Raw genomic sequence first — 14,093 nt, forward strand, 5'->3', positions numbered from 1 at the left:
CCGCGTCGGCCGATTTTTAGAACACTAATTAGGAGTGATAAAGAATAAAATTGACGTAATGCAATTCAGTGAAAATATAAAATGACAAATTATTTTGGAACATAAAAAAACTATTTAAAAAGAGAAATAATATGGGACATATAGAGTAACTTATTGGTTTAGGAACCTCATTTGGAATGAATATCAATGATTGGTCATCCAGTAATCATCAGTTATAATAAGTAATAACAAGCAAAATATAACAATAATAATAATAATAATAATAATAATAATAATAATAATAATAATAATAATAATAATATAAATTGAAAATTGATACAAGAAAGGAAACATATGACAATCGCAACGCAAATTCGCATAAATCAAGGAAATTCATTTTATTTTACTCAGTATTCAGTATTGCCTTCATAATGATTTCAATCATGTACGGCCGTTCAAAATACAATATTGATTACAAAATCCTGTAATAATAAAAATCATAACGTGTGTATTAACAACGTAACGATTCATATATTCCAAGTACGGAAAATACCTTAATAAAATCACACAAACCTTTTCTATATATATATATATATATATATAACCTTTTCATCACCACCAAAATAATTCATTTCCAGCAAATATGGGTTTCACTTCATTTCTATGCATCATTTGCATACTCAATTTCATTCAATTTCTCAAAGCAGAAAATCTTGATGTATACATTGTACATGTTGATCCTGCACAATCCGACAATCTCGAAACCTCGTACGATTCGTTCTTGCCGACGACTACGAATCTAGCAGCCAATAGTAATAATAACCAGCCGAGGATATTGCACCGCTACCGGAATGTGTTTTCGGGTTTCGCCGCGAAACTATCAATTGCTGACGTGGAAGCAATGCGGCAGATGGAGGGTTTCGTATCGGCCCGGCCCGAAAAGGTGTTTCCTCTACACACAACGCACACTCCCAACTTCTTGGGGTTGATCCAAAACTCGGGTTTCTGGAAAGATTCGAACTACGGAAAGGGCGTCATCGTCGGCCTATTGGACAGCGGGATCTCGCCGGACCACCCGTCGTTCTCCGACGAAGGCATGCCGCCGCCGCCTCCCAAATGGAGAGGCGAATGCCAGTTCGGTTCCAAGAATGCGTGCAACAACAAGCTCATCGGCGCGAAGTACTTCACGAACGGAAACGCGACCACCCCGTTCGACGAAGAAGGCCACGGCACGCACACGGCCGCCACCGCCGCCGGAAGTTTCGTCGGCGGTGCGAACATCTACGGCAACGCGGCCGGCACCGCCGCCGGCATGGCTCCGCTCGCCCACGTGGCCATGTACAGAGTTTGCAGCCCGTCCGGCTGCTCTGAGAGTGACATCATGGCTGGAATGGATGCCGCCATCGAAGATGGCGTGGACGTAATTTCGATCTCCCTTGGAGGAGGTACTCCTACCGCTTTCGATAAGGACAATATCGCCATCGGCGCTTTCAGGGCAATGGAGAAGGGAATTCTAGTCAGCTGTTCCGCGGGAAACAACGGTCCCGCGCTCGTGTCGCTATCCAACGAAGCGCCTTGGATTCTTACCGTAGGCGCTAGCACGATCGATCGGAAGATAAAAGCGACGGCTGTCCTCGGAAACAACGAGGAATACGACGGCGAAACGGCTTTCCAGCCGAACGATTTCCCCTCCACTACAAAGTTAGGCCTCGTTTTTCCCGGTCAAATTTCAAATATGTCTTTGTACTGCGGTGAGGGCGCATTGGACGAAAACGTCGTTAGAGGGAAGATTGTGCTTTGCGAAATAGGCGGAACGGGCACGCGAGTCGACAAAGGAAAAGCCGTAAAGAACGCCGGTGGTGCCGCCATGATTCTAATGAATCAACAAGCTCAAGGCGATACCACGAGAGCCGAAGCCCACGTTCTCCCCGCGATCCACGTTAATTACGTGGATGCCCTCAAAATAAAAGCCTATGTAAGTTCGAATCCCAATCCTATAGCCACAATTGTATTTAAAGGAACTGTTATAGGCGACGATCATGCTCCGGTAGTTGCTGCATTTTCCTCCCGGGGACCTAGCTTGTTGAGCCCGGGAATTTTGAAGCCCGATATTATTGGGCCCGGTGTTAACATACTTGCCGCTTGGCCCGTTTCCGTCGAAAATAAAACCGACACAAAGTCCACATTCAACATGATTTCGGGTACGTCAATGTCGTGCCCGCATCTCAGTGGTGTTGCAGCATTGCTGAAAAGCGCGCATCCTGATTGGTCGCCAGCCGTCATAAAGTCCGCCATTATGACCACGGCCGATCAAGTCAACCTCGGCGGAAATCCAATCGAGACCGAACTTCTTAAACCGGCCGACGTGTTTGCTATCGGTGCGGGCCATGTTAACCCGTCGCGCGCGAACGATCCGGGTTTGGTTTACGATATTCAGCCCCATGAGTATGTTTCGTACTTGTGTGGAATGAATTTCACCGACGGCCAAGTCGGGGTTATCGCTCAGCGGAAAGTGGATTGCTCGAAAGAAACGAGAATTGCCGAATCGCAACTGAATTATCCGTCGTTTTCGATTGTTCTTGGATCGACGCCTCAGACGTATACGAGGACGGTTACGAATGTCGGCGAGTGCGAGTCGTCGTATAATGTCGAAATCGGTTCTCCGGAAGGAGTTACGGTTGTTGTTGAAACGGTTAAACTTGATTTTACGAAATTGGGTCAGGCATTGAGCTATAATGTGACGTTTACCCGATCGGACGGTGGAACGTTGACGACCGATGATTACGTTCAGGGATTTGTGACGTGGCATTCTGGTAAATATTCTGTTAGGAGTCCAATAGCTGTTGTAATTGGATGATATAGTCTTTGAGAATTAAATTGGAGTCAGGTTTCTTCTTTTTGTTTGCTTGTTATTTGTAATTTTGTAATAAAATTTGAGTTTGGTATTTAGAATTTTTAAAATTTGCAGGGAAGTAATTAATTGCTACTTCCTCCGTTTCAAATTAACTGTAACTTTGGGAGATTTTTCTTGTTTCAAATTATCTGTCACTTTAGAATTTCAATGAAGCATTAATTACTACTTTCTCAATTTTACCCCTATTACTATTCATTAATTGACTGAGAATTAAACAACATTAATAACATGGATATTTTAGTCATTCTATATACTTTTCTATAAAATCGACACACATTTATTAATTTTCTTAATATGTGTGCAACAACCCAAAGCGACACATATTTTGGAACGGAGGGAGTATGAATTAACTCTACAGAACAATAATATTCTGCTGTTGCGAATAAGACATTTGTAAATTGTAATTCAAACTCACGGAACCAATTTCACGGAAACCGGGATTCTAACGATATGCTTAGTCGAAATTCAGGCAATAATAGATCCCAGTAGCTAAGTATTGTAGGCTCGACAGTTACATTCATGCTGAAACATAGTAAGTCGATTTCGCCTCCCCAACATTCGTTGTTGTCCGTGAATACACGTGGCAAGTATGCCCAAGAATAACGGAAAACGACGGATAATTCAGCTGTGCTTCCGGCACACCCGTGTATTCCGATCCACGGCTGCAGTTGATCTTTTGGTTCACAATGGCAGAATAAATTAAAATTGAATTAATTAATTACTAATAATCAAATAATATTTTTATAATATATTTTTTTTAGATAAATTATATTAGAAAATTAATACTATTTAAAAATATAATAACATAAATTATATTAAATATTTGTCTTATTTCCACTTTGCACCCACATAATGTAGCATTTTCGCAGTTCGCATCCCCAAAAAAAATTAGTGCACTATGTACTTTAGAAATTTTAAGGTTAATTGTGACAATTTCATCTTTAAATAGCATTTTGAAATGAAAGTTTTCTTTGGTGTGATCAAATATAATTCTAATAAAAGAATACTCATAATTTGAGGGTGAACTTTGTCAAATTATGAATATTCACCCGGGTGCAAACCGCAATTCACCCAATAACAACCCAATTCCCGGTAACTGTTTAGTCAAAACACGAATTTATTTTGACGAAACCATCTAGATTCTTTTGATTATTGCGGGCATATAATATTAATGAATCTACTTACTTATTATAAATAATAAACGTAAAATCCGTAATCATAGAAATCATAAGCTTTGTATTCAAAATCAAATAATTCATTCATATATTACATGTAAGGCAAACGAGTTATGGTGATATATATATATAATTAATTTCAAGAAGTCAATAGAATTAGAAACAAAAATCTCTGTAACCGTAATAGAATTTCAAGTTTGACCGTAGAAATTTATATCCTTATATGTAAGTTTGACCGTCCTATTCAATTTAAAAACTTTGCTAATGGCAACTATATAAAGTATAAACTAATCCAATCATCTCCATTTTTCTTCACCTATCAAAATACATATATATGATCTTCAATATGGGGTTCACTTCATTTCTATTTATCATTTGCATTCTCAATTTTAATCAATTCCTCAAAGCAGAAAATCTTGGTGTATACATAGTCCATGTTGAACCGACACAATCCGACGATCTCGAAACGTTTTACGATTCATTCTTGCCGACGACTTCTAACGTAACCTCAAACAGTGAGGATCAGCCGAGAATATTGTACCGATACCGCCACGTGTTCTCGGGCTTCGCCGCCAAATTATCGGCAGCACATGTCGATGAAATGCGGAAGAAGAAGGGTTTCATCTCAGCCCGGCCCGAAAGGATGATGCATCTGCACACCACTCATTCTCCCAATTTCTTGGGGTTGAACCAAAACACGGGCATATGGAAAAACTCGTCGTACGGCAAGGGAATTATCATCGGTTTGGTGGACACCGGAATCACGCCGGACCACCCCTCGTTGAACGATCAAGGGGTGCCGCCGCCGCCTGCGAAATGGAAGGGCAAATGCGAGTTCACTTCCCCCCGATGGACCTGCAACAACAAGCTGATCGGAGCTAGGTACTTTTACCGCAGTCCTCCGTTGTTTGTGCAACCACTGATCGACCAAATCGGCCACGGGACACACACCTCCGGAATAGCCGCCGGAAATTTCGTCGGTGGTGCCGATTTCTACGGCAACGCCCGCGGCACGGCCTCCGGAACCGCGCCGCTCGCTCACGTGGCGATATACCAACCGTGCACGGGCTCCCACTGCGGCAGCAGTGGTATAGCCGCCGCCATTGATGCCGCCATCGAGGACGGCGTCGACGTGCTCTCGATGTCCCTCGGCGGTGCATTGCACTTACATTTCGCCGATGATATTATGGCCATCGGAACTTTCCGGGCCATGGAGAGGGGAATTGTCGTCAGTTGTTCCGCCGGAAACGACGGCCCAAAAAACAAGACTCTGTATAACGAGGCCCCGTGGATCATGACTGTTGGGGCCAGCACTACTGACCGGAAGATAACGGTCAACGCAGTCCTCGGAAACGGGGAGGAATTAGAGGGCGAAACGGGTACCGGTTTCCCCGCCATCGGAAAGTTAGACCTCGTTTACCCTCGATCAAATGATACCGGAATGTCACGTTGTTTTGACGGCCATTTCAACACCGATATTAAAGGAAAGATAGTTGTGTGCGAAGGTATGAAGTACTTAGTAACTCGAGTCCAACAAGGAATAACTGTCAAAGGTGCGGGTGGCGCCGCTATGATTCTACTAAACAATAAATTTGATGGGGACACAACTTTCGAAGAGCCACACGTCCTTCCGGCGATGCAAATCACTTATGCCGATAGCCTTAAGTTAAAAGCATACCTAAACTCAACTTCGAATCCCACAGCCACAATGTCGTTTCAAGGAACTATTATCGGTAACAATCGAGCTCCAGTAGTTGCTACATTTTCCTCAAGGGGTCCTAGTGTACCGAGCCCTGGAATTTTGAAGCCCGATATTATCGGTCCTGGAGTTAACATACTTTCATCTTGGCCCGCTTCTGTCGACAATAGTAAAACCGACACAAAGTCTCCGACATTCAACATGATCTCGGGTACATCAATGTCGTGCCCGCATCTCAGTGGTGTTGCAGCATTGCTCAAAAGCGTGCATCCTGATTGGTCGCCAGCCGCCATCAAGTCCGCAATTATGACCACGGCCGATTCAGTGAACCTCCAAGGCAATCCAATAGAGGATGAACAATTGCAGCCCGCCAATGTATTTGCTATTGGTTCGGGCCATGTTAATCCTTCACGGGCAAATGATCCGGGATTGGTTTACGATATCATGCCTGATGATTATATCCCTTATTTGTGTGGCTTGAATTACACGAACCAAGAAGTCGGCATTATTGTTGCACGTAAGGTGGATTGCTCGAAAGAGAAGACCATTCCTGAGGCTCAATTGAACTATCCATCATTTTCGATAATATTTGGATCAAGTCCTCAAACTTATACCAGAACATTGACGAATGTTGGCAAGGCTAATTCATCATACGATGTCGAGATTGTTTCCCCCGACGGTGTTAATGTGGAAGTGGAACCTAAGAAACTCGTGTTTCCGAAGTTGGGCGATAAATCGAGCTATAGTGTGACGTTCACCAGAACAAACAAAGGGGTGATGAATAGTAGTACTCAAGGATTTATTAGATGGCATACAGCCGAATACTCTGTTAGAAGTCCTATAGCAGTTGTATTTCAAAATTAAATAATTTTGTAAAGTGAAATCCTTGGGCATAGGATTTTCATAATAAAAATCAAGAGGGTTGAAATTTCTTGTATTTAGTTTAACTAGTAACCGTGCCACGTGAATTGCACGGGTTGCAACTGAAAAGGCCAAATAATATATTGGAAAAAATATCCAAGAGACCGAAAGAAGGGTATTGTACATTGTCGATACAATAATAGTTTGTCAGTATCAACACATATTATATTGCGTAGCAAAAAATAGATCTTAAATAGCAGTAAAAACATTAGGAACGAATTCAAAAAAGAAAAAGAAAATAGATTAGTGGAGATGAAACAACAAAATAGAAGAATATATATAAGGATAATAGTAACAGTGGCTATAATAATTTAAAAATAAAGTGTTTGCATGCAGTCAGCCAGCAACAAAGTAATTACAAACAAATTTTGAAATGCTAATTGTAGCGAGACTTTTATTGAAATTGAATTATTCGCAGCAGTAGTCTTATTTGTCAATTTTCTAACTTTCTAAAAAATTGAAACTCTTTTAACTATAAAAAGTCAAAAACTTTTAGAATCTAAAGGTCATTCGACAAATTCGATACCAAACACAACATTTTTTTTTGGCCAATCCATATTACTTTTACAAGGTAAAAAAGAAAAAAAAAAAAAAAAAAAGGTAGATTGTGCTGTGCAGCACGTAGGGCATGAAAAAAACTTTGAAGTTCCCGTCCTTTAGGGGACGGAAATATGGGTATTAATTTTTTTTTTTTGGGCAAATTACCAAAACCCCCCTGAGGTAAGTCTGAATAACGAAAATCCCCCCATGTTCCCGTAATTACGAAAATCCCTCTGAGGTATGCAGACATCTTACAAATCGCTCTAACGGTGTTAAACTTGATAGAATCTTTTTGATTCTCCCGAATATTCCTCGGATACTACCAATTTTGCCCTTGTACACGTGGAACATTCTGATAGTTCTATTTACAGACGAAATTACCCTTAGGGGGGTAATTGTAAGCATTTTATTTTATGAGGGGTCATATTGTTACATAGTTTGTACTTACTGAAATATAACCGTTGCATTATACCTGTTAATATATGAGGGGGTTAATTGTAAGTTTTGAGTAATTTGTTGAATATGACCGTTTTTTGCATCCCTATAAATAAGGTGGAATTTTCTCTTCTCTTTCACCTCTCTCTCCACTTCTCTCTATTGCTTCCATGGATTCTTCTAGCACACCCTCTCAAATCAGTGGGTTAAAATATAAAAAGGAGAAATGCAAGAGTTGTGGAAAGAAAACAACAATTATGATATCGGAGACGAGAAAAAATCCGGGAAGGCTCTTTTATTGTTGCCCCGAACACGGCTTCTCACATTGGTGTGAGCCATTTGAAGTTGGTTATAGTTGCTCACATGGTGATACAATAGCTACTCGAAAGCATGATGACAGTGAGGTGACAAGTGCATCGACAAATCAAGTTCAATCGAAGAAGAATGGCAAGATTGAAGATGGATTAGTTCGTAGTTTGGTAGTGCTAAACCTAGCAATCCTAGCATTATACATGATATGTAAAATAACTGTACTACTATTTCTGCAATAAAATATTGTACATTTATGATATATCAAACATAAACTAGTATTTCAAATCAGCCCATAAGCACCATATGTTTAGTGAATAATTACATATCAAATCAGCCCAAAAAATAGCCTGTAAAAAAGACCACAAAAAACAGGCTACAAAAAACATGTTTAGTGAATAATTACATATCAAATCAGCCCAAAAAATAGCCTGTAAAAAAGACCACCAAAAACAGGCTACAAAAAAACACAAGAAACAGTCCATGATGTTCTATGAAACATCCCAAAAACAGACTACAAAACATCAAAAAAAAAAACAGTCTATGATGTTCTACCTCTTGATGAAAGCCATAAATTTGTCAAAGTCAGTGGGATACCATTTTGCTGCCAGAATGTTGTCAATATTATCAGCTGCTGCACTTGAAGATGGTGTTTTTGCACTTGAAGATGGTGCTGCAACATTGCCTTTTGAGACCACCTTAGCTGCTGCACTTGAAGATGGTGCTGCTGCACTTGAAGATGGTGCTTTTGCACTTGAAGATGGTGCTGCAACATTGCCTTTTGAGACCACCTTAGCTGCTCCACTTGAAGATGGTGTTGCTGCACTTGAAGATGGTGCTTTTGCACTTGAAGATGGTGCTGCTGCACTTGTCTTTTTTCTCTTCTTAGGTGCTTGAGCATAGGATTGAGCAGTCACTGGGACATCATCATTAAATGCATGAGCATAGGCTTGAGCAGTCATTTGGGCATCATCATCAAATGCATGAGCAGAGGCTTGAGCAGAACTCTGTAATAAAGTAAAAAAAGGTAAATATTAAAAAATTAAACAGAATACAGAACACACCAAATACATAATAAGAAAACCAAAATACATAATAAGAAAGTTAAAAAAAAACAGAATACCTGGGACTTGGAACTAGCATTTGCTCTTTTTCTTCTAGTCAACACGGATGCTTCACCTTGTCTTTCTGGATTGCTAGAGGCTTGAAATTGTGTATTTTCCTACAATATATATGTATTTGCTTAGAAACATATAAACAAATTGTAAGAACACATGAAGTAAAAATAATAAACTGTACAACATACCCCATTAGCTGTGGTTGTGGCACCTCTCCTAGACTGAGTTGGTCCTTTGCAAGTTCTAATGTTATGCCCCCAACCTTTGCATCTCTTGCATCTAACCACAGTTGATCTTTTCTGTGGTTGGCCTTCTCCAGCCTCTTTTCTTCTATTTTTTTTAGGTCTCCCAGGCAACCTCCTATAAGTAGGAGGTTGCAGATCCTTTGGAGTGGCATCTAGGTGTTCTGGCCAGAAATCAGGGTGGTTAACAGGATTGATAAAATGACTATAAACTGTCATGTAAATTTCCCTGGAAAAACACTTATCTGTATAATCCTCAAGCCTCTGCCTGTTGTGTTTGATTGCAACTATGGCATGTTTACAAGGCAGTCCAGACAAATCCCACTCTTCATAGTCACATCTCTTGTTTGATAAATTCACAACAAAATGATTTCTTTTGTCTTTAATTTCAAACTGATCATTTCCAGCAACTACAATCTCACACTTCCTACACTCTTCAACTGCAATATTTAACCTCTCAACTACAGTTGGCATTAATTCATGTGTGGACTTCTGCCCTTTTGCAGCCCTATTTGTAAGCCTTTTCATTAGTTTACACCTAAGACCATCTAACAAACTCAAGAAAGGCATAGGTCTAAATTCTTCAATCCAATTATTAAAAGACTCTGAAATGTTATTAGTAACATGGTCATTTTTAAGCCTTTTATCAAAGGCATACCTTGACCACTGCTCAGATGGAATAGCTAGCAACCACTTATATGCATTAACATTCAACTCTTTCATTTTATACATTGCAAAGTTAAAACCAGAGGGAGTATATGACCTGGCAGCTGACCAAAACCATTTCTTTAGTGCACCTCCAGCAAAATGAGTTCTGAAATTGGCACAAATGTGCCTAGCACACCTTCTGTTCATTACATTGGGGGCCATCTCTGAAATTGTCTCCACCAGTCCCTGACATAAAGAAAAAAAAAATGCATTATGAAATTATTTTGATCAAAAAACATAATTATAACAAAGATATTATGAAAGTCCTCAAATGACTTTACCTTCTGCCTATCAGTCATAAATGTCCATGGCTTTCCATCAGAAAATCCTCCCAGCATGATTGTGAGATTATGAAAGAAGAAACTCCAACTGTCCCTATTCTCTGTCTCAACAATAGCAAATGCTATTGGATATAGGTCATTGTTGCCATCCAGTGCTATTGCTGAAAACAACACACCACCATATGGCCCTTTAAGATGACATCCATCAAAGCCAATAAATGGATTACACCCACTTAAAAATCCATCTCTCAGTGCAGCAAGTCCCATGAAAAAACCTCTTGAATGTAGGTGGCTTTTGTGGTACTCCTAACCCATTTTCATCTTCAACATCACATTGTAGTGTAACTACACTGCCTGGGTTGGTAGCAAGAACCATAGCACCATAATATGGTAGTTTTTCAAACAATTTTGCATGGCTTCCTTGTATCTGATCAAGTGCAATGCTTTTAGCCCTGTAAAACTGCATGTATTGTGGTTTGACCCCATATTTTGTCACCTCATGCCTCATTGCCTTCAGGTTTGCATCAGGGTCTGATCTTAAGAGATCCATCAGCTTTGAGGCTAACCACTTGGCACTGACCTCATTATCAACAGCCCCTCTGGTACATGTGTGCTCACATGGACAAACCTTAATCATATATGTTACATTATCAGGTAAAGTGGAGGCATGAAGTCTCCAAGCACAGTTTTCACCCCCACAATGTACTCTAACCCTCTGCTTTTCATTCTTATCTCTCACACAGTGAAAGCCTTCTTGAATGATGTAATCTTTCAAAACTTGTCTAAATTGATACACATCAGTAAACACCTGACCTTTCTTTAACTTGATCTTTTCCCCAGGTTCATGAGTGAATATTGTATCCCCAAAATCCATGCCTCCTTGTAATGGATCATTATCCAGCTCCTCATCAGACCAATTTGTATGCTCGCAATGATTATCTGACTCATATCCACTCAGTGCATCATCATCATCAGTAGCTTCATCACTTGGCACTTCACTTCTGTTGTCATCTTCATCAATGTTGGCTTGGAAATCAGAATCAGAGTCTTCTTCAACTCTCTGATCTTTATCCTCAACTAACACATGGAAGCAATTATCCACACATAAGGCAAACATTGTTTTTACATCGAAGTTACAGTCCATGCTCAACCCTTGAAACCCTTCAATATCCTCATTAATATATGTCATCTTTAACCCTTCAATACCCCCATTAATACTAGGAAATGATCTCCTAATGGCTACACATAAGTCCTCATAACTATACTTGTCAGGATCAATATTATCAAATTTAACTTCACTTGATCTGTAGTGTAGAATAACAAAGCACAAATCTACCATCTGCAGTTCAAATACAAACACAAAAAACATATCAGATTCAAATACAAACATAAATCCAAACTTTTAGAAAATCCAAAAAAAGAAACTAGACACCATTTGCAATAATCCCCAAAATCATAAATTAATTCTTTGGAATCAGAAATTATAAACCAAAAATAAAAAAATAAGACCAAAAAATAAAAAAATTAGAAATTCCAATCAGAATACCCTAATTTCCCTACCTTCTGTAATTTATTATTCCCCTCACGAGAAGCAAAATACCCTAATTTCTCTAATTTCCTTAATTCCCCTTCACCAAACTAATCAGAATACCCTAATTTTCCCTTCACGAATCCAAAGGTCAGAAAGTAGAAACAAGAAAAAGAAGAAATTTGAAACCAAAAATCAAAAACCCTAATTTTTTACTGAAATTTAAAACCCTAAAAAACTTGAACAAAATATAGTACCTTTTGAAACTCGAAAAAATAGAAAACAAAGAACCCAAAGATCAGAAAGTAGAAACAAGAAAAAGAAGAAATTTGAAACCAAAAATAAAAAACCCTAATTTTTTACCGAAATTTAAAACCCTAAAAAACTTGAACAAAATATCCATACAAACCTTTGATTCTGGACGTAAACTTCGCAATTCGAGCAATGATAGGTGATGATAACAATTTCTTTGGTTCAACCCTAATCTTCTCTAATCTCCAAGTGAAGACGGGGAGTCGTGACAGATGAAAAAGATGAATGTGAAAAATAAAAGTGAAAAGATCAGATATTGAAAACGTTGTTATTGTTAGGAACAAAAAGAAACGTGTTTTAACAATGTTAGCACGATTTAACAGAGGGTACAATAGACTATACACATTTTCAGCTTTTTTCTTTTATTTTTCACATATTTAACAGAAGGATATAATAGACATTTCACGTTTTCGGTTAAAAAAACTCGGTCAACTGTTAGTCAAGGGGGATTTTCGTAATTACGGGAACATGGGGGGGATTTTCGTTATTCAGACTTACCTCAGGGGGGTTTTGGTAATTTGCCCTTTTTTTTTTTTCTCAGTGATAGAGTTTGGGAATAGGAGAGAGAATTTTCAAAAAAAAAAATTAAATAAAAAAGGTTTCGCCGCAAATAAGACAATTTCAGTAAAAGACCCGCTGCAAATAGTAACATCCATAAATAATAAACATAAAAAAGAAGGGCAAATAGCAAATAGGCTCATGCCAATGGCACTTATTTAAAAGAGGGACATCCAACTTTTTTGTTTTTCAAATAAACCAGTTTATTCAAACTTATTTGCAAATAAGAAAAATCCTTTTATATATTCCAAAATTACCCTCAATTCATTGAAACCTAATTCAACTCCAATTTCATGATTTACACCCCAATTTAGCCAATTTCATCAATAAACCAATTTTAACCATAATTTCAATTTTGACCCGCCACCACCGGAGACCGCCGGCCGCCGCCGTTGACTGGCGTTGACTTTTTTTTTTGTTTTTTTTTGAAATTTTTTTTCCCCATAAATTCTTTTCCGACCGGTCAACTGGCGTTGACCGCCGGGTCTCCGGCGTTGACTTTTTTTTTTTTTTATATAATTATGTTTTTTCTTAAAAATTTTTTTTTTAATTAATATTATGTTTTGGCTGCTAAATTACTGTCTCCGGTATTTATTTAACTGTCTTAGACAATAATATTAACAATATTACTGTTCGGGAAAATAATATTCATAATATTACTGTCCGAAACTGTAATATTACTGTCTGAGACAGTAATTTAGTAGTCAAGACAGTAATATTAATTAAAATATTTTTTTTCCAAGAAAAAAAATAATTTTTAAAAAAAGTTCAAAAAAAAAAAAAAAAGTCAACGCCGGAGACCGGCAGTCAACGGTGGTTGACCGGCCGGAAAAAAAATTCAGGAAAAAAAAAAAGTTTAAAAAAAAAAAAAAAAAAAAGTCAACGTCGGAATCTGACCGGAAAAAAAAAAATATTTCAGAAAAAAAATTATTTTCTGAAAAAAAAATTTGGGGGTTAATGTGCTTTATTTGTTTAAATCCGGAGTCAATATGTAATATTAAGGAAATTAGAGCATAATGGGTGGAATTGATAAGAATTATATTATGGAGTGTATTTTAGACTAAAGACATAGAGATGAGTTTAATTGAGACACTGTTTTTTTTATGAACCCAAATAAATTTACGTCCCATGTGATGGCCTTTTTGTCGTTCGGCAAAAAAGAAAGAAAGAAAGAAAACAACACTGAGAAATAACACGTAGGGTGCAGGATGTTTGGGTGAACAATAAAAACAATTTTGGCCCATATTGCAATAAGTGTTTAGGTTTTCACTCATTGCTCTGAGAGTTCAGTGTTCAGTCATTTCACTACTGTAAAAGGCGCATATCCAACCTATCTGCCTCAATTTGTATTTGATTTGCGTATCTCGATCGAGA

General features: G+C 38.5%; 3 protein-coding genes across 3 annotated transcripts; 2 read left to right on the forward strand and 1 right to left on the reverse strand.

Annotated features, from left to right (window-relative positions):
- Window positions 1-615: 615 nt before the first annotated feature.
- On the forward strand, window positions 616-2,873 carry LOC105966750 (subtilisin-like protease). Its single transcript, XM_088818264.1, has one exon. The coding sequence runs from the start codon at window positions 623-625 to the stop codon at window positions 2,834-2,836; it is 2,214 nt and encodes a 737-aa protein (XP_088674390.1). The 5' UTR covers window positions 616-622; the 3' UTR covers window positions 2,837-2,873.
- Window positions 2,874-4,408: 1,535 nt separating this feature from the next.
- On the forward strand, window positions 4,409-6,695 carry LOC105967376 (subtilisin-like protease). The gene has a single exon (XM_012991975.2). The coding sequence runs from the start codon at window positions 4,415-4,417 to the stop codon at window positions 6,629-6,631; it is 2,217 nt and encodes a 738-aa protein (XP_012847429.2). The 5' UTR covers window positions 4,409-4,414; the 3' UTR covers window positions 6,632-6,695.
- Window positions 6,696-8,523: 1,828 nt separating this feature from the next.
- Window positions 8,524-12,341, reverse strand: LOC105967854 (uncharacterized). The gene is made up of 5 exons (XM_088818018.1): window positions 12,259-12,341; window positions 10,322-11,660; window positions 9,279-10,226; window positions 9,096-9,194; window positions 8,524-8,979 (listed from the first exon to the last, which is right to left on the reverse strand). The coding sequence occupies exons 2-5, from the start codon at window positions 10,586-10,588 to the stop codon at window positions 8,524-8,526; spliced, it is 1,770 nt and encodes a 589-aa protein (XP_088674144.1). The 5' UTR covers window positions 10,589-11,660; window positions 12,259-12,341.
- Window positions 12,342-14,093: the final 1,752 nt, after the last annotated feature.

This window comes from Erythranthe guttata, chromosome 5 (assembly GCF_056151865.1).
Source record: "Erythranthe guttata isolate IM_541 chromosome 5, IM_541, whole genome shotgun sequence".
In the NCBI taxonomy this organism is placed as follows: domain Eukaryota; kingdom Viridiplantae; phylum Streptophyta; class Magnoliopsida; order Lamiales; family Phrymaceae; genus Erythranthe; species Erythranthe guttata.